A 20,767-nucleotide genomic window follows, 5' to 3' on the forward strand; every position below is an offset into this window, starting at 1 on the left:
AAAGAGGTTGCTAAGCAAAAATGTGATAATAATCACACCACTTTACAACACCACAACCTTACATTTACACAGTGCCTTTCATATCAGGAGGATGTCCCAAGGCCCTGGACATGTCAGGGATGTAGAACATCTGCTTGTATAATTCAAATGTCTGATATTCCAAGTGGAATCATCATCAAGCAGAAAACAAACCACACTAAGTTTGCTTTTGGCTTGCTAAGCCGATCACAAAAATGAACGGGCTAACTATAATTCAGATTTTTAGCCCAGTCTGATCTGAAGTAGCCAGGGCCCGAGACCTCAACACTGTTCCCAGCCACACAAACCTCTTTGCACGACCTCAAGTAAAAACTGGTTTCTGCTCCAATGAACAGTCAAGTTGGTATCACACCTAAAAGAATAATTTCCTTCCTTCACTTACTGTTTTACTACAGCAGCGCAACAGCCAGAGTCTCAGATATAGTGTTGTTGGGAAACAAACTTGGTGTTTTGCAGAAAACAAGTGAATTCATATTTTTAGCAAATCTCAAATCCCTTCAAACACATTGTGTCAATATTTCAGTGGCTAGGACAGAAACACACCAAGCACTCTAATAATAATAATCCTTGCATTTGATATAGTGCCTTATCACATCTTTAAGACGTCACAAAGGGCATCACAGAATATCCTGTAAAGTGAATTGACTGTATATTTTGGGGGCAAAACACAGCAGCCAATTGCATAGACAAATTATTATTCTTTTTCTTGAGAGATCATTATCCCCGGAAAAGCAATCCGACAATCAAATAACAACTGGGTTCCTAGTTACTGCTAGGTAAACAGAGGCGGGTGGAGTAAGGAAACTTGCGTGGAGTCCTGTAGCTCAGTGGTTAGAGCACTCGCTTTGCAAGTGAGAGACCTGAGTTCAATTCCAGGCAGAGGGCGAAATCTTGGGCAAGTTTCCTTACTCCACACAGAGCCTAATAATAATCCCTCCAAAACCCAAAACAATAATAAATTGGTCATTTTCAATCTACGACTGTTTGTGGGACATTGCTGTGCGCAATTGGCTGCCGCGTTCGCCCACAAATATACAGTCAATTCACTTTACAGTTTGTTCTGTGAAGCGCTTTGGGACGTCCTCCCGACGTGAAAAGCGCTATATCAAATGCAAGGATTATTATTATTATTGCCAGACGTTTCGCCCTGCCCGGGAATCAAACCCGGGTCCTCTCACTTGCGAGGCGAGTGCACTAACCACTGAGCTACAGGATTCCACATTCCTTTACCAAGCATATCGCCAGGAAAATTGAGATATACATCTTAATTATAGACCTACTCCCCTTCCCATCGGGAAAATACTGCATAGGACATTGGTTTAGCCACAGATGGGAGTCACGTGGTGAGTATGGCGAGCGATGCTGCAAGAATGCTGCAGGGAGAGGGCAAGGCGGAGGGATCGAGGGAGAGAGTTCCAGAGATTCGGGGCATCGTGGCTGAAGGCACGGCCACCGATGGTGAAGTGGAGGCGATGAAGGACAAACAGGAGACCAGAGCCAGCCGAGTGGAGGCAGCAGGTGGGGGAGCGGGGAGGAAGAAATTGAATAGGTAGGGGAGGAATATACATAGCCTGGCGGATGTATTCAGTTGGAAGACTCCTCATCTGAATGCTGTTTCACATTTCTGATCGCCTTTATGACGGAAATGATTTCAAATTGCAACATCAAAAGGGAAAGCGACTCTCGAAAGAGTCGTCGCCTCCCAGCTGCGCTCTTTCCTCTCCACCCACTCACTGTTTGAACCCCTCCAGTCTGGTTTCCGTGCTGCCCATGGCACGGAAACTGCCCTGGTCAAGGTCACCAATGACATCTTCACCATCTGCAATCAGGGCTCCCTCTGCCTCCTCGACCTATCGGCCGCATTCGATAGGATCGACCACGCTATCCTCCTCCACCGCTTGTCCTACCACCTCAACCTTCAAGGCCCTGTCCTTGAATGCTTTAGGTCATACCTCTCCCACCATCTTCATTTTGTCTTTGCAAATGGCTTTTCCTCCGGCCCCCGCACTGTTTCGTGCGGTGTCCCTCAGGGCTCTCTCCTCGGTCCCCTCCTCTTCACCCTCTATACGCTCCCCCTCGGTGACATCATCTGCAGACATGGGGTTAACTCCCACATGTATGCGGATGACACCCAACTCTACCTTTCCTCGTCTACCCTCAACTCCACGACCCCCGCTGTCCTGACAGCTGTCTGTCCGACATCGAGTCCTGGACAAGGGACAACTTTCTTCAGCTCAATGTGCGCAAAACTGAGGCCCTCCTGTTGGCTCGCGTCAGCGCCTCCGCACCTCAGGCGCTGACAGCATCAGCATCCAAGGGTGCACTCTCCACCTCTCAAAGCCGGTTAGGAACCTCGGCGTTTTGTTCAACCCTGAGCTGTCCTTTCTCCCTCACATCCGCACCACAACTGGCACCGCCTTCCATCACCTCCGGAACATCGCCAGACTACGCCATTACCTCACCCCTCATGCTGCTGAAACTCTGGTCCACGCCTTTATCACCTCGAGGTTGGACTATGGGAACTCTCTCCTCGTCGGCCTTCCCGGCCCTCCCTCCATAAGCTGCAGGTCATTCAGAACTCTGCAGCTCGTGTACTGTCCCGCACCAGGCTTCGGGACCACATCACTCCCACCCTCGCTCCCCTCCACTGGCTCCCCATCCCCCAGAGGATCGAATTCAAGATCCTCATCCTCACCTACAAGGCCATTCACGGCCTTGCTCCCTCCTACCTCTCCGACCTACTATCCCCCTACTTACCTGCCCGTGCCCTCCGTTCCTCTGGCTCCGGTCTGCTCCACATCCCCCGCCCCAACCGCCCTACCATCGGTGGCCGGGCCTTCAGCCTCTCAGCCCCGAGGCTCTGGAACTCCATCCCCCAGTGCCTTCGCCGCCTCATCCCTTTCCTCCTTCAAGGCCGGTCTCAAGACCTTTCTCTTCAACCGTGCCTTCAGCTCCCCTCTCGACTCTCTACCCCCTCCTCGCTCCCTCCCTCCCCTCCCCTCACCCTGACCATTTCCTCCCTGCTCAGGTCCCAACCCAACTGTCCAGCGCCTTGGGATGTCCTCCCGATGTGAAAAGCGCTTTATAAATGCAATCTTGTTGTTATTGTTGAATGAGTAGCCAGCTCATCCTCATACCGGACTTTTAGGTTGAAGGTCAATGTGGTTTATGTACATCAGTATGCAATACATCAGGTAATACATCAGTTCATTTGTGGTTTGTCTTACCCATTCCTGTTTCAATGTGCTTTTGAACCATGATTGATTGCAGTTTTAAAGAAAGGGGAAGGCGTCAAACATCTCTTATGTTTAACAGCAATGTTCTATGCTGTAGAGCAATGTCATCTGAAACCTGCTTTATTCCTCAATGTTATTCCAACTGTTTTTCCACATTTAAAAGTAATAACCTTTGCACTTGACTACAGGACTCCACAAAACTAGGAAAGTATACCATGCACCTAACATGGTACAAATGTATGCACCAATTCTGCAACCTGTGTAAGGAGGAAACCGTTAATAATAATTCAGTTTTCAGACTCTTGCAATGGTTATAAAATAATAATAATCCTTGCATTTGATATAACGCCTTATCACGACTTTGAGATGTCTCAAAGTGCTTCACAGAATATAATGTAAAGTGAATTGATAGTATATTTTGTGGGTGAAATGCGGAATCAATTGAAAGTTTCTTTTCACCAACCACGTGTACCACAAATATTCTCCACGAACGCATATTTTATTTTGTGGAAATTCAAAAAGGTGAGAGAACAGTACTTTAAACAGCAGCGTTTTTTTAATCAGCCATTGAAGTTTAGAAGTTTTGTGGAGTCCCGTATCTTAGTGGTTTTGAATCCTTTCAAAAAAAAATTTTTTAAAAATTGGTCACTAATCCACGACTGTTTGTGGGATACTGCTGTACACAATTGGCTGTTGTGTTTCGCCCACGAAACACACAGTCAATTCATTTTACAGTGTATTCTGTGAAGTACCTTGAGACGCCTCGAAGACGTGATAAAGCGCTATATCAAATGCAAGGATTATTTATTATAAAAAAAGAAGTTGATCAATCTCTGCTGAGGCATTACGTTCACCTATGTCCATGTTGCTTCATATGAAGACAGAAAAACGCTCTTACCAGAAGGGATAGGAAGTAGGAGGCTGTCAATGAACTCTTGCAGCAGTTTTGATTGATTGGGAGGTCGAGGAGCGATGGGCTCGTGCTTTAACAAGTCGTTGCATTCATGTGAAGCTTGGCTCAATTCCCATGACTGCCTTTTGACAGTCAGCATCAAATGGTTCTCTGCAAACAAGGATTCGATGCGTGTGTGCTGCAGATCAGCCACCACTTCCCCATTTATGATCAAGATCTCATCTCCTATTCGTACACCTGGAAGTAAAGGGACTAAACTGTTACGAACCTAGTCAATGGTCCTTGATCAAGACTACCACGTCCACTCCAGGAAACTGTTCAGAAGCCGTAACATTTTATTTAACATTTTGCCCACAAAATACAGTCAATTCACTTTACAGTATATTCTGTGAAGCGCTTTGAGATTTCTCCAAGACGTGATAATCCTGTACTAATCCACTAAGCAGTGGTTAGAGCAATCAACAACAACAACATTACATTTGTACAGTGCCTTTCACGTAGGGAGGATGTCCCAAGGCACTAAACTCGCCTCACAAGCGCGAGGACCTGGGTTTGATTCCCAGGAAGGGAGAAACATTGGACAAGCTTCCTTACTCCACACACCTCTGTTCACCTAGCAGCAAGTAGGAGCCGGGTTGTTAGTCGATGGGAGGATCGCTTTTCCGGGGGTAATAATCCTTTCAAAAAATATAATAATTTGGTCACACAATCCACAACTGTTTTTGGGACACTGCTGTGTGCAATTCAAATGCAAGGATTATTATTACTATTTTTATTCTAAGTCAGCGTTTTATTTTGACAAGTTTCGTACCCACGTTGAATATTCAAATATCTCAACATTGATTAATGGAGTTTAAGAAAATCTGTGTGGCTAAACATATATAATGAGAAATAAAATAAACTGATGGTTACTTAAACCCCACTCCTCTGCCCACCCCCTTCAATCTGCTGGTACAGACCTGCTTCAGTCACTTCCCCCCAACCTCTGGATCTCCTTCCGCTTTGCCCCCCGCTTTATCTCCCTTTAAATCCCATTTTAAGATTTACCTCTTCGTCCGCACTTATTATCAACAACAACAAATGACATTTATACAGCATCTTTCATGTCGGGAGGATGTCCCAAGGCATTGGATTTGGGCGGTTATACGACTTAGACAGGTGAGATTTATGCAAGTTTTACACTAAATGGTTTTCTTATATAATCGCTAGTGGCTTCTTGACATTTTTTCACCTTGTTGATTCTCATGATTTATAATTAATGGCCATTATTAATAATATTAATTACATAATTTCTACAAAAAATAAACTGGTTGTGATACCTGGAAGTTGCAATGAGTTTCAAATCTGGTTTAATCTGCAATCTAAATATTGTGGATTAGATTATAATAACAATAATAATAATCCTTTCATTTGATATAGCGCTTTTCACGTCGGAAGGACGTCCCAAAGGGCTTCACAGAACACACTGTAAAGTGAATTGACTGTATATTTGTGGGCGAACGCGGCAGCCAATTGCGCACAACAATGTCCCACAAACAGTTGTAGATTGAAAATGACCAATTATTTATTGTCTTTGGTTTTGGAGGGATTATTATTAGGCTCTGTGTGGAGTAAGGAAACTTGCCCAAGGTTTCGCCCTCTGCCTGGAATTGAACTCAGGTCTCTCGCTTGCAAAGACTACTTGTTTTTGTGGAAGTACAACAACAATTTACATTTACACAGCGCCTTTCATCTCAGGAGGACGTCCCAAGCTGCTGGACAGTCAGGGATTTGGACATGAGCAGGGGGTTGGGATCAGGAGGGGTGGATGGCAGAAGGGTAAGGTTAGGAGGGTGGCCAAAGGTGCAGTCGAAGAGGAGGGTCTTGAAGGAGGCAAGGGAGCAAAATGAAGGGACTGTTGGATGGAGTTCCAAAGGTTGGGAGCAGAGAGTGCTGACCGCTGATGGTGGGGTGGGCCAGGCGGGGGACATGGAGCAGGCTGGACCTATGTTACATCTTGTGATTGTTTTTATTATGTGAATCTTCCTACATTATTTATTGACATCGAGACTTAAAAGGGAAGTTACAGTATTACTCTCCCCCACCCCATCTATACAAAGGAGTCCTGAATAACCACAGACTCCTTTGATCTGGGTTTGCATCTTGCCCACACTAAAAGGATGAACGTCTATTTTCTCTTGCTGTGTGGGTGTTGCTACATGAAATGAGAATGAACAGTTTTAAACCCAGTTCGGGTGATTTTACTGCAAAAACGGATGCCGCAACAATAATGTGGGGTGTATTCTTCTGAGATTAGAGCAAAACAACAACAACAAGATTCCATTTATAGAGCACCTTTCACGTTGGGAGGACGACCCAAGGCGCTATACAGTTGGGTCAGGACCCAAGCAGGGGGCAAATGGTCAGGGTGAGGGGGGGGGGGGAAGGGAGGGAGCGAGGAGGGGGTAGAGAGTCGAGAGAAGAGCACAGTCAAAGAGAAAGGTCTTGAGACCGCCCTTGAAGGAGGAAAGGGAGGAGGCGGCGAAGGCACTGGGGGATGGAGTTCCAGAGCCTCGGGGCTGAGAGGCTGATGGCCCGGCCACCGATGGTAGGGCGGTTGGGGCGGGGGATGTGGAGCAGACCGGAGCCAGAGGAAAGGAGGGTACGGGCAGGTAAGTAGGGGGATAGCACGTCAGAGAGGTAGGAGGGAGCAAGGCCGTGAATGGCCTTGTAGGTGAGGATGAGGATCTTCAATTCGATCCTCTGGGGGATGGGGAGCCAGTGGAGGCGAACGAGGGTGGGAGTGATGTGGTCGCGAAGTCTGGTGCGGGACAGTACACGAGCTGCAGAGTTCGTACAGGCGTACAGGTAGGGCAAAGTAGAGGAAGCTTCACTCTCATAATAAATAGTCCATGCATTTGATGTAGCGCCGTATTATGTCTTCGTATACACATATATATTAGCAATTGCTATTCCAAGAAACGAATATTGCAATTTGCGATATATATTATACAACAACATAGTGCCCTCGACACAGGGCAGCGTCGCAGAGCGCTTAACAGCGACGGAGGCTGACTCCATGTGCTAGGATGGGGCGGGGAGAAATGGCCGTAAGTACGGTCAAAGGTTTTCAGGTGGGATTTGAAAAGGGGGAGATTGGACAAAGGAGAGGGATTGAGGAAGAGTGTTCCAGAGTTTCGGGGTTTAGTGCTGAAAGAATGACCTCCGATGGTGGGGAGGAGGGCGCGAGGGATGAGCAGGAGGCCGGTATCCGTCACTTTACAATATATTCTAGGAAGCGGTTTTGAAGACTTAATAAGATGCTATATCAAATGCAAAGATTGTTATTATATTGGACATTGACTTTGTGGTTCATTGAGGTGCATTGTTGTGCCCAAATTGGCTACCACATTCACCTTCAAATACAATAAAAATCTTGAGTAATCCTTTTAACGTGAAAGGCGCTATATCAAATGCAAGACCAATCATATACATATGCAAATAGCAATACCTTCTCCAAAGGCCAGTCCATCAGGGAGAACATCGCTCACAAACAAAGAACTGTGTTGATGCTTCCCATCAAACTGTCCAGCGACTGCAAACCCTTTTAGGGGAAGAAAGGAGGAAAAGAAAGTATTAATATTCCTGTACCAAGAACACATTATTGCTATTTAATGTTTAGTTGGCACTTCATCAACAACAAATTACATTTACACAGCACCTTTCATCGGGAGGAGGTCGCAAGGCGCTGGACAGTTAGGGATTTGGACCCGAGCTGGGGGTTGAGATCAGCAGGTGTGGAGGGCAGGGAGGGTGGCCGAAGGCAAGGTCAAAGATGAGAGTCTAGAGCTGTGCCTTGAAGGAGGCAAGGGAGGGAGCAAGGATGAAGGGACTGTGGGATTGAGTTCCAAAGGGTGGGGGCAGAGATGTATCAGTCTTGCACAAATGAACAGTGTGCCTCATGGAAGTTTATTGAGCTTTCCTCACTAAAGATTTGCGTAAACATGGAACTTGCCATTGTTACACAGAAACATATATTGAAATATAAATGTGAAGCTTAAAAGGTGCACTGAGGTCAGGAATGTTGGTTTGCAAGCCAGAAACTCTCTACAACTACTATAGTCTCGCAAATTATTGATGGTGAGAACAACAACTTGCATTTGCACAGTGCCCCTCACACAGGGCAGCGTCCCAGAGCGCAGCACAGTAGCGGAGCAAGCCGCTGAGCTGGTGGAGGAGGGAGGTGACCGTAGGCACGGTTAAAAAGGAAGGTCTTCAGGGAAGACCTGAAGATGGGGAAGGAAGGGGCAAGGAGGAGGGATAGAGACACAGTGTTTCACAGTTTCAGGTCATAGTGGCTGAAAGCACAGCCAACGATGGTGGAATGCATGCTACGGGGGACATGCAGGAGGCCAGAGCCGGTCGAGCGGAGGTAGCAGGTTGTGGGTTGGTGGGTAAGCAGGTCGGAGAAGTAGTGAGGTGCCAGGGCATGAACGGATTTGAAAACGTGACAATGGTTCTTGTCTACTTTTGCATCATATATTTACTGAAGGGATCTCTGGACTTTTTAAAAAGAGTGCATTGTCAGACTGGTGTGCATTTGCATTTATTTTAGCCATCCACTAAAGTGGTTGCAGTTTATAGATAATAATTATTTGGTCACTCAATCCACGAGTGTTTGTGGGACACTGCTGTGCACAATTGGCTGCCATGTTCCGTCCACAAATTATGCAGTCAATTCAGTTTACAGTATATTCTGTGAAGTGCTTTGGGATGACTCGAACACGTGATAAATGCTTTATCAAAGGAAAGGATTATTGTATATGGAAAAATGGTGCAAAATTCATCATCCATTGCTTTTCCACTTACGAGAAACATAGACTGACAAAAGCACTTACCAAAGGCAGTTTCAGGTCCTGTCCTCTCAAGACGCACGTAATGAATATTCACGGCGATGATTTCAACTTCATCAAAAAGCTGCGGTAAAAGACAAAGTGAATATATCGTTAGAGATGTCAACGTAATGCGACACTTCAGCTTGGCTCAGTTGTTAAGCCTTTGGGATCAAGTGTGTTCAGTGTTAGGCTGATGCTGGGAAGCACTCCATTACAAGAAGTGCATCCTTTGGATGAGCCAAACTGAGGTGCAAGTCGCCTGTTCATGTAGACTGTTCCCTCAGTTTAATGGTAATCAATCACTTTCTGTTCTGTGCAGTTGAAATCGAAATGATTCCTGTAGGTTTCTCAATTTTAGAAAAGAAAAAAAATCCACTTTGATTGCACCTTAACACATTCAAAAGGACCTCAAAGTGCCTCACAAGTAATTACTCTCAAGTGCACTGACTGTATTGATAGGCACGTGGTTGATGTTGGATCCTGTAAACTGCCAAGACCGACTGGCCCCCCAACCCACTGCCTCCGTTCGACTGGCTCCGGCCTCCTGCATGCCCCCCGTGCCCTCTGTTCCACCATCGGTGGCCGTGTTTTCAGCCACTACGCCCCAAAACTCTGGAACACTCTTCCTCTATCCCTCCACCTTGCCCCTTCCTTCCCCATCTTCAGGTCGCGACTGAGGACCGCGCCTACGGTCACCTCTCCTAGTTCGGCATCGTGCTCCGCCACAGTCAAACGCTCTGGGACGCTACCCTGTGTGAGAGGCGCTATATAAATGCAAGTCGTTATTAAATGAGCAGTTAATCTGTGGGACCTTTATTGTCTACCTGAACAGGTGGAACAAACAAGCTAGGTCAACAGAGGCATGTGGAATAAGGAAACTTGCCTAAGGTTTCATCCCGCCTGGGAATCGCAAACAGGTCCTCTCGCTTGTGAGGCGAGTGCTCTAACCACAACGTTCCATCTGCTATATCAGCTCAAAAATAATGGATCATGGATACAGCTACGTATTCCACGTTACAATCCAACATACAAGTCAGTACCTCCCCACTTCTCCCATCTGCAGGCCTGTTCACCCTGCATCCCTTCAATTGCAACCCCAGATTCAGTTTCCAATACAACCTTAGGCAGGCTCATATTCCGAGTGAAATTCCAGTAAACTATTATTACCTGGTCCTGGATGTAGTCCATTCTGTTGGGAACAATATATTCCACATTTTTGTGCACCCTTCTTCTAAGGCGAAGAAAGTGATGAACGGGATCCAGTTGCCTTGCCTGTACACGACAGAGTTATGTGCTGGTTAATTATTACACTCACCCAAACGTGTGATGCAGCAAAAATAGTGATCAGCATTTGAAAACGGTTAAAATCAAAGCATTTAGAAATAATGATAACAATAATAAGCCTTGCATTTGATATAGCGCCTTATCACGTCTTCGAGACGTCCCAAAGCGCTTCACAAAACTCAGTGCAACTACTTTACAATATATTCTGTGAAGCTCTTTGAGGCGTCTCGAAGAAGTGATAAGGCGCTATATCAAGTGCAAGGATTAGTATTATTATGTAAGGTAGAAAATCAGCTTGCCTTAGTCTACTTGTTTTTCTTCGACTGAGATACAAACTTAATCCAAGGGGATGGAGCACAATCGCATAACCCTGCTGTCGAGTGATGAAGGGTATAATTTTACTGAAATATTCTCTGCACCTTTTAAATTCAGCCATCTACCACTGAACTGGTTTGGAATACTGAACAAAACTGTACAACAAGTTACATTTGCACAGCGCCTTTCATGTTGGGAGGACGTCTCAAGGCGCTGGACAGTCAGGGATTTGGACCCAAGCAGGGGATTAGGATCAGGAGGGTGGAGGACAGGGAGCGTACGGATAGGAGAGTGACCAAAGGCGCGGTCGAAGAGGAGGGTCTTGAGATGCACCTTGAAGGAGGCAAGGGAGGGAGTGAGGCGAAGGGACTGTGGAGTGGAGTTCCAAGGGGTGGGGGCAGAGAGGTTGATAGCACGAGCTGGGTGGGGGAACGTGGAGCAGGCCAGAGCCTACTGAGCAGAGGGAGTGGACAGGTTGATATGGGGTTAGCAGGTCACAGAGGTAGGAAGGAACAAGGCCGTGGAGGACCTTGAAGGTTGAGGACAAGGATTTTAAACTCTATTTTCTGAGGGATGGGGAGCCAGTGGAACCGGGTGAGGGTGGAGGCGATAGGGTCATGGAGCCCAGTGCGGGAGAGGACATGCAGAGTTATGGATGACCTGCAGCTTGTGGAGGGAAGAGTTGGTAAGGCCGACAAGCAGGGAGTTGGCGTAGTCGAGCTTGGGTGTAACAAATGCGTGGATGAGTAATGAGAATCTGGACATCCACAGATAGGACTCGATTAAATCCAATGGATGTACCAGCCTCCAAGCCACCAACAGCCAAGCTCAGGCTCGCACAGCTGGGACCTTAGTCACTTCTCATCAAGGGATCCAAGTTACAGGGGAAATATCTGTGTCATCCTCCAAGAAATGTGCTTCCATTCTGATATAATAATAAGCGCTGTGCGCAATTGGCTGTCGCGTTTCGCCCACAGGCAGTCAATTCACTTTACAGTATATTCTGTGAAGCGCTTTGAGATGTCTCGAAGATGTGAAAATCACTATATCAAATGCAAGGATTATAATTACTGTGATTAATAATCCTTGCATTTGATACAGTGCCTTATCACCTTTTCGAGACATCTCAAAGCGCTTCACAGAATATACTGTAAAGTGAATTGACTATGTTTTGTGGGCGAAACATGGCAGTCAATTGTGCACAGCAGTGTCCCACAAACATCAGTGAATTGAGTAACCAATTTTTTTTAAAAACTAAGGGATTAATACCCTTGGAAAAGTGATCCGCCTATCGACCAACAACCGGGTTCCTACTTACTGCTAAGTAAACAGAGGTGTGTAGGAGAACCCAGGTCCTCTGGCACATCCACTCAGCCCCCAAAATTATATTGAATCATGAGCGACCCCAACGCACTAATGTGGAGCAGTGTTGAGGATGCTTGCTCACTTGGCAAAGCCACTGTACGGCACACACTGAACCATGTGAACTAGAAAGATACGAGATTCATCGCTCATTTCAGTATGGAGTGAGGTGGCACCAGTCAGGGCTGCACTAAGGAAGCTGGAGTTGGCCACCAGCTTCCCTGAAGGAGGCAAGGGGAGGGCGCAAGGCTGGCATGGAAATAGGAAGCACCAACGGCTGTGGTTCCAGATCGCCCTCTGGTGGTCTGTGCTGGAAATTGCATGTTGTTAAGGAAAGGACTTGGAACTTTGATGTCATTTAAGCCCATTTAAGCCACACCAGATGGACCGATTGCTTCAGTCCTCACTCACTGGCCAGGCTCACATATGGAAGAAGAGCTGAAATACGTGACTCGGTATTTGAGTGAGGTTTTGAAACGTGACCAGCACCCATGGAACTATAGCCTTGAGGAGATGAGGAAGGAAGATTGGAGGTGGAAAATAATAATAACCCTTGCATTTCATATAGTGCTTTATCACATCTTCGAGAATTCTCAAAGTGCTTCACAGAATATACTGTAAAATGAACTGACTGAATGTTTTGTGGGCGAAATGCCCACTATGTATATATCTACAGTATATCTATGCATATGTACATACACAGTGTGACCAAAAGGTCGTGATAACTACCCGATTATCTAAACAAAAATAATTTCTTTAAGACTTATTAGATATTGTAATGGTATCACAACCTTTTGGTCACCCATTGTGTATATTATATAAATGTGTATATATAATATATTTGAAAAAAGAAACTTGCACATTCCATACTAATTGCCGAATTTTTTTTCAGTGTATAAAACAACAACAAAATTATATTTGTATAGCGCCATTCAGATTGGGAGGACTTCCCAAAGACACTGGACAGACAGAGTTTTGGAATCAGGGAGGGTGAATTAAATTAAGCGAGGGCAGTGGGGGGAAGCAGGGAGATCAAAAGCATAGTCGAAGAGGAGGGTCTTGAAAAAAAGACATGTTTCAGTTATTTTAGTGGTTAGAAATTTGCTCCATTTCAGAGAAACACTTTGAAAGTGACTTAACATGTCTAACTTGTTTTGCCACAATTGATTTGGAGTTGGGTTAAGTGGCAGCCTTTTCCCCCCTCCGCCCCCCCACCCCCCCACACACACACACACTCACCAGCAGAGTTGGAAGGTAAGAGTGAGAGATAATCAGGTCAGAAGCAGCACAGAAGTAGCTTTAGAGATCATCGATGAAAAGAAATTGAGAGGTATAAGAAAGGAAGAGAGAAAAGCGAGAGAAAAAAAGTTACTGAACAGAAGCTCAAACAATACTCAAATGCTGGGAGATGGATTTTTTTCCCCCACTGAACAGTACAATAATGCAGCAGACCCCAAATAAGACCCAACACTGCCTGGTACCAAGTTATTGGGATATTTCCATTGAGGAATAATAATCTTTGCATTTGAGCACCTTATCACGTCTTCGAGACGTCTCGAAGCGCTTCACAGAATATACTGTCAAGACAAATGACGGTATAATTTGCGGATGCCAATTGCCCACAGCAGTGTCCCACAAACAGTCATGGTTTGAGTGACCAAATTATTATTATTTTATTTAATTTTAAAGGGAATATTACCTACGGAAAAGTGATCCACCAGTCGACTAACAACCGGGTTCCCACTTACTGCTAGGCAAACAGAGGTGTGTGAAGTAAGGAAATTTGCCCAACATTTCGTCCTGCCCTGGAATCAAACACAGGTTCTCTCGCTTGCGAGGCAAGCGCACTAAGATATAGGCCTCCACGTATTCCACCTCAGATAAACACAGTGGCACAAGGCATGGGGCAATTGCCACAGTTCTGCAACTCTACTGATACAAGTTTTGAAAATGGAAGCGAAATGTTAAGACTGTCACAAACTCTCTACTGCACTCCTGTTTCCAAAAACCATAAAACATTAGAATATATTAGAACCATAAAGGATCCCCATGTGATCCCAACAATATTATGCGCCTTCACGGGAGATCTTCCTGAATGTCAAGTGTATCTACCATTGCCCTCTGAAGTCTAGAAGCATCCGTTAGAAGATTTAAGACTCAGTCTAGGAACCTGGGCTTGGCTCGTCCAGAACTGAAACTTCAAAAACATCCAAGCAACCAACAGTTCTAAGAACCGACCCTTCATTGAGTGGAGTTTCTCCCAAAGGCACAAAGGGAAACATCAAAACCAAATCCCGAATGCTGACTCCTGGGGAGTGGAGGAGGATCAAATGAAGCCACTTGGTCTCCAAGGAAATAATCAATGACAAGATGCAAAAATGCCTGATGTTCTGTGGGGGCTGCACCATGGCCAATAAAATTTAAAACCCTCCCAAGACAAGAAATTGCAGTCTTTACGCTGCTTCTCTGAATAGTGAGGCAGAGGATGCCATTGTTCTATGGACCTTATTAGCTCGCTCTGAATCAACAACAACTCACAATTATATTGGCAAAACGTTAGGCAAGTTTCCTTACTCCACACGCCTTTGTTTACCCATCAGTAAGTAGGAACCTGGTTGTTAGTCGATTGGCGGATCACTTTTCAGGGAGTAATAATCCTTTCAAATAAATAAACAAAAACATTAATAATTTGGTCACTCAGTCCACGACTGTTTGTGAGACACTGCTGTGTGCAATTGGCTGCCGTGTTTCACCCACAAAATATATAGTCAATTCACTTTACAGTATATTCTATGAAGCACTTTGAGACGTCTCAAAGACATGAAAAGGCGCTATATCAAATGCAACGATTAATATTATTATATTGAGCCCTTGGTGTAGAATGTCTTGGACCCTGAGCAAGTGAGAAAGGAGAGGTGGAGGCAATCGATCATACGCATTGGCAAAAAGGTAGGTTTTAAGATGGAATTTAAAGACGGATTGAGGACACAAAAGGGTTGAAGGGGAAAGGGTTTCTGCAAGAATTTGGGGGGAAAACAGGAACTGGAATACAGGTGACGACAGGCAAAAAAATAGGGAGAATTGAGGGCTGGGCTGCAGGTTGGATTTTTACGTATTTTGAGAAACATCATAGAAACTCGACTTGAAGACTGCCGGGAGCAATTCTGCTCTTGTGACATTCTCCAGGCTAGATAGTGGGCCAATATTAAGCTACATAAAGGGCGAAGGAATATTTAAAGCACCTCCCAAACTACAACATGTCCAAAAAGCATTAATCTCATATGTTCATATGTGTTTGATCGTCTATTTTGGAATAATAATAATAAACCTTGCATTAGATATAGTGCCTTATCACGTCTTCAAGACGTCTCAAAGCGCTTCACAGAATATATCGTAAAATCGATTGACTGTATGTTTTGTAGGTGAAACAGTAGTGTCCCACAAACAGTCATGGATTGAGTGACCAAACTAAAGTTATTTTTTAAAAAAATTAAAGAGAATATAAGCCCCGCAAACACATGTGGAGTAACTAAACTTGCAGTTTTCTTGTTATTGACTGCACTTGCTGTACAAGACTTGGATGACCAACTTGCCACAAATTTTTGCCATCCATCTGTGAATCGCCTGCAAAAGCATTTCGAGTTTAATTTGCAAAACAATGAGGGAGCTATGCGTTTTTTTTTAAAAAATGTGACACACGAAGCACAGGATTAAACATTTAGCAGTCTCTTGTCATCTTGCATCGAAGACACCAGGAGATCAGGCGATTTAAATTTATTTGGTGCAAAAATGACAACTTAATAGATTCTTTATAAAGAAGGATACATCTGCAAAAATATGAAAACTTGCCCATAGAACATAGTTCCAGGAATATAGCAAAATGGGCATCTGGCAAACTTATCACCACAAATTAAAATGTTCCAGCATATAACAGATGCACGAGTAAGTCATGACTTTTGTATAGTGTGGGGCATGAAGATATAACAACAATCATAGAATATTACAACACAAAAGGAGGCCATTCGCCCCATTTGTGCCTGTGCCAGCCCTTTAGAAGAGCTGCCCACTCAGTTCCACTCCCCTGCTCTTTCCCCATATCGTTGCCATTTTTTCCTTTTCCAGTACAACTTTCACATGGGGTAGAGTCCCAGAGCGCTTGACAGTGGCGGAGTCTGCACCGAGCCAGGGGTAGGGGGTGGGTGGGGTGTGGGAGGAGGTGACAGTAAGTATGATCAAAAAGTAAGGTCGTTAAGATGACGATTATAAACCGGGCAAGTTTCACTCCAACAGTTAGGCACCCAATCCCTAGAATCTTATAACCACTGCCTTTTTACACCGTACAGCATACGCTTTGGGAGGTTCTCCCGAGGTAAAAGATATTATATCAATGTATAGCATCTATTAAGACTGCAGAAGCACCAGAATAAGGAAAAAAATAAGCATCTTATTATGTTGTCGAAATGTCTCAAAGCGCTTCACACGTAGCGAGTGTAGCGACACGATATGTTATAGATGAATGAAATGAGGCACACTTGCATGTCAGATTCATGTTCGAAAAAGTTTTATACCACAGCAGTTTCATAATAATAATCCTTGCCTTTGATATAGCGCCTTATCACATCTTCAAGACGTCTCAACCCAGAATGCATTGTAAAGAGAATTGACTGAGTATTTTATGGGCGAAATATTTATTCTAAAAATAATATTAAAACCATTGTATTGAGTATTCGCAGAGAAGATAATGAAAAACAATTCCCTGTGACACTAATGGGCAGTGAGAATCCCCAGTGACTGAGACTCGGGGAAAAAATCTGGGTCAGTCAATGTCTCGTTGCCCTGCAGTCTTTGTAATTATATGCAGCGCAATGAATTAATCTGAATTGTTGATTACACAAAGGTCACCACGATTGTTCCAATTGAATTTGTAATGTTGTGAATAGTTTGTGGCAGGTTTTAGAAAAATGACTCCATTAATGTATGTGATCCATCATCTCCAGATAACACTCCAGTGGGAGTGTGTGAGCGATGCAATAAGAATAACCTATATCAAAATCTGAAATTGGTGCACCGCTCGCTCTCATGTATAAAGAGTCAGGTCGTTGCAAATTAACTACATCTGTGCATTTGGGTCAACGCTAAGTAAAGCAGGATAATAATAATCTCTGCATTTGATATAGCGCCTTATCACGTCTTTGAGACGTCTCAAAGCGCCTCATAGAATATACTGTAAAGTGAATTAACTGTATATTTTGTGGGTGAAACGCAGCAGCCAATAGCGCAGTGTGCTTCAAACACTTGTAGATCAAGTGACCAAATTATTATTTTGTTTTTAAGGGATTATTAACCCCAGAAAAGTGATCCACCAATCGACTAACAACCTGGTTCCTACTTACTGCTAGGTAAACAGGCGTGTGGAGTAAGGATACTCGCCCAGGAATCGAACCCAGGTCCTCTCGGTAGCGAAGCAAGTGCTCTAGCCACTATGCTACAGGACTCCATTTCTTAGGGGGTGAAAGGTGACGCACCTTGCAAGCCATAGTCAGCACGTCCTCCACTGTGTGGTCTGGTTTGACTGCGATGATTGTTGCTTGGTGGTCAAAAAAGCAGACACGAATTGTACTCTCTGAGGAACTTTCACACAATGCGCTCTCTGGTGTTGGAAAGTGGACGTTCATAGATCCATCAGCTCCGTGCTGGAATAAGAATTTGGATACGTTAAACATGCATCGGTTTAGGTTCCATTTCCTATGAATGACAATTCCAAGTGTTGATAGACATTTCAATATGTTTGTATTTCTTAGCATTGGCAAATATTTTAATGAAGGTATTGCATTTGCCACAGCCTTGCTCCCTCCCTACCTCTGTGACCCGCTAACCCCATAATCAACCTGTCCGCTCCCTCCGCTCAGCAAGCTCCAGCCTGCTGCATGTCCCACCATCGGCGGTCGGGCCTTCAGCCTCTCTGCCACCACTCTTTGGAACTCCATCCCACAGTCCCTTCGCCACTCTTCCTCCCTTGCCTCCTTCAAGGCACGTCTCAAGACCCTCCTCTTCGACCACGCCTTCAGTCGTCCTCCTACACCCCACCCTCCCTGCCCTTCTCCCCTCCTGATCCCAACCCCCAGCTTAGTCCAAATCCCTGACTGTCCAGCAGCTTGGGCTGTCCTCCTGACACGAAAGACGCTGTGTAAATGTAAGTTGTTGTTCTACTTCCACAAATACAATCATATTAAATGTATGGTCCCAACTGATATGACTTATGTGAGGTTTACTGTATTGCCTTTGTCTGTAAAATTCACTTAATTTCTGACCACCTATATTTGGTAAAGCAGGTTGCGGAATTTACAGTTTTGTGAAAGATGCTGTATAAATGCAAGCTGCTGTTGTAATATTTAGAAAACAGAAATTACAATTCGAGCTTTGTGTCCAAAGCTGAAAGCATTAATGTATTCAGGAGGAAACTCTATGCACACATGAGGGAGGAGGGAGCGGAGGGGTCTGGAAGAGGGATTGGGAGAGGGTATAGGATAGTGGAGGTTCATGCAAGCATAAAAAAATAATAATCAATCCATCAGTGTTTGTGAGACACTGCTGTGCGCAATCGGCTGCCGTGTTCCGTCCACAAAATATATAGTCAATTCACTTTACAGTATATTCTGTGAAGTGCTTTGAGACATCTCGAAGACGTGATAAGGCGCGATATCAAATGCAAGGATTATTATTATTATCAACACCAGCACGGACAAGTTGGGCTGAGTAGTGTACAAAGCCAAAGCGAGACCAAAATAATTGATCAGAAATCAAAAACAAATTGGAACAATATGAATCATAAAACAAGCATCTGAAACAATTGTACTGCCTCCTTCCTCCCTTCCCAGCCAGCTGTAATCTTAGGATTTAAATTACAATTACAAACTATTCATGACTATTCTCTATCGGTTTAGTTACCAGGGCTTAAAGGTTAAATTACGAGGACAGGTTTCATAAACTTAGTCTGTGTTCCCTTGAGTTTAGAAGGTCGAGGGGTGATCTGATTGAGGATTTAAAATAATAAAGGGATTTGATAGCTACAGAGAAACTATTTCCTCTGGTGGGGAATCCAGAACAAGGGGTCATCGTCTTAAAATTAGAGCCAGGCCATTTAGGAGTGAAATCAGGAGACAGTTTTTCACCCAAAGGGGAGTGGAAATCTGGAACTCTCTTCCCCAAAAGGCTGTGGATGCTGAATCCATTCATGTCTTCAAGACTGAGGTGAATGGATGTTTGTTAGGTCAGGGAATCAGGGGACATGGGGACAAGGGTGGGTAATTGGAGTTGAGGTATAAATGTTGAGCCATGATCTTATAGCAATGTGGAACAGGCTCAAGGGGCTGAATGGCCAACTTCTGTTTCTATGTTTCTGCAATTATGTGATCCTCTGAATTAGATTCCCATCTTGGGATCATTCCCATTATTCTCCATCCAAAATATCTTTTTAGTTATATCCCCTAATGGTGATTACGTCATTCTAGCTTAGCCAGAACTCAAAATTAAAGTCTCCCTGCATAAAATTATATAAACTTTACATCACCGAAACAGACCATTCAGCCCAACCAGCAAGGGCTAAACTTTATACTCCACCCTTCCTTCCCCTCTCTTGCGATTCCTCCCCCAACATTTTGCTATGAAAGGATGGATTTCAACTTCATGGTCAAAAGAAATTATTGTAGGAGTGAGATTAACCACAGTAGAAGGAGAAAAGGAGTTTCATGGCTCCAGGACATGATTATTGTTTGCTCATCTGGGTGTCTGACACACGCCCATCACGGTGCTTAAGAGTATCCAAACCAAGCTGAGAATTCCATGCATCCCACCTACACTGGAAATCCCAGAGATAGATTGTTGGAGTGGAATGCGCACTATCTCCCTGGAAGGACACATCCTGTTTACCTAATTCCAGAGAGTATTTGGCACAGGTTGGCAAGAGCCAAGGCTTGGAGTCTAACCAGCTAAAACTGCATAGCTCATTAATATTGCTGTCTGGCAAGCTTTCCCTCTGCTTGTCCAGCGAGGACCACCCTACCCATTAGGGCTTTGGCTTATAGGGTTAACAGGAGCTGAGTGGGATGACTCCCTGCCCCCAGTGACTGCTCTGCTCTTCCAGGTCCTGCTGATGAGCCGGGCTGGACTGTGCTGACATCAGCAGTGCCCTGGAATACTGTGGACCCGCCCGGCTCAGGAACCGGACTAGAGACCATCACAGGCTCAGTTCTGACATTCAATCTTCATAGTTGAACTAATGCTAAAATTAAATCCTGTGAATGACTAAGCAAGGGTTTTCTTTTCCCCTGGATTTACTTTGTGGTTTTTAAGCAAAATATTCCAGGAGTCAGAATCAATGATCTGAAATGACATGACGTGGAATGTACCGAGATATTAAAAGCTACACGTTACTTCAGAACTTCCCTTCACCACACATTTACGTGGTTCTGCTCAGAGATTTTTGAAATAGTTTTGCTGACGTTAAATTCATTGACCGAAAATAATTAATTCCTGGAAACTATGAAATGTGTTCCCTGAAAGTAGTTTTTATATTAAAAAAAACTAGATTCAACAACATACATTTGTACAGCACCTTTCAAGTCAGGAGGACGTCCCAAGGCGCTGTATAGGTAGGGACTTGGACCAGGTTGGAATTAGGAGGGGTGGAGGGCAGGGATAGTAGAGGGTAGGAGGGTGGCCGAAGATGTGTTGAAGAGAAGGGT

General features: G+C 44.6%; 1 protein-coding gene across 3 annotated transcripts in view; it reads right to left on the reverse strand.

The window, feature by feature from the left end:
* Positions 1–20,767, reverse strand: part of tiam2a (TIAM Rac1 associated GEF 2a) — a 92,625-nt gene that overhangs the window by 52,331 nt on the left and 19,527 nt on the right. For all 3 annotated transcript variants that reach the window (XM_042332759.1, XM_007905496.2, XM_042332758.1), the window contains exons 10-14: positions 17,549–17,716; positions 10,230–10,334; positions 9,066–9,144; positions 7,679–7,771; positions 4,174–4,425 (exon numbers count right to left, since the gene is read on the reverse strand). In XM_042332759.1, coding sequence (XP_042188693.1) covers positions 4,174–4,425; positions 7,679–7,771; positions 9,066–9,144; positions 10,230–10,334; positions 17,549–17,716 — 697 coding nt within the window. The remainder of the gene's footprint in view (positions 1–4,173; positions 4,426–7,678; positions 7,772–9,065; positions 9,145–10,229; positions 10,335–17,548; positions 17,717–20,767) is intronic.

This window comes from Callorhinchus milii, unplaced genomic scaffold (assembly GCF_018977255.1).
Source record: "Callorhinchus milii isolate IMCB2004 unplaced genomic scaffold, IMCB_Cmil_1.0 Scaffold3, whole genome shotgun sequence".
NCBI classification, from domain to species: Eukaryota; Metazoa; Chordata; class Chondrichthyes; order Chimaeriformes; family Callorhinchidae; genus Callorhinchus; species Callorhinchus milii.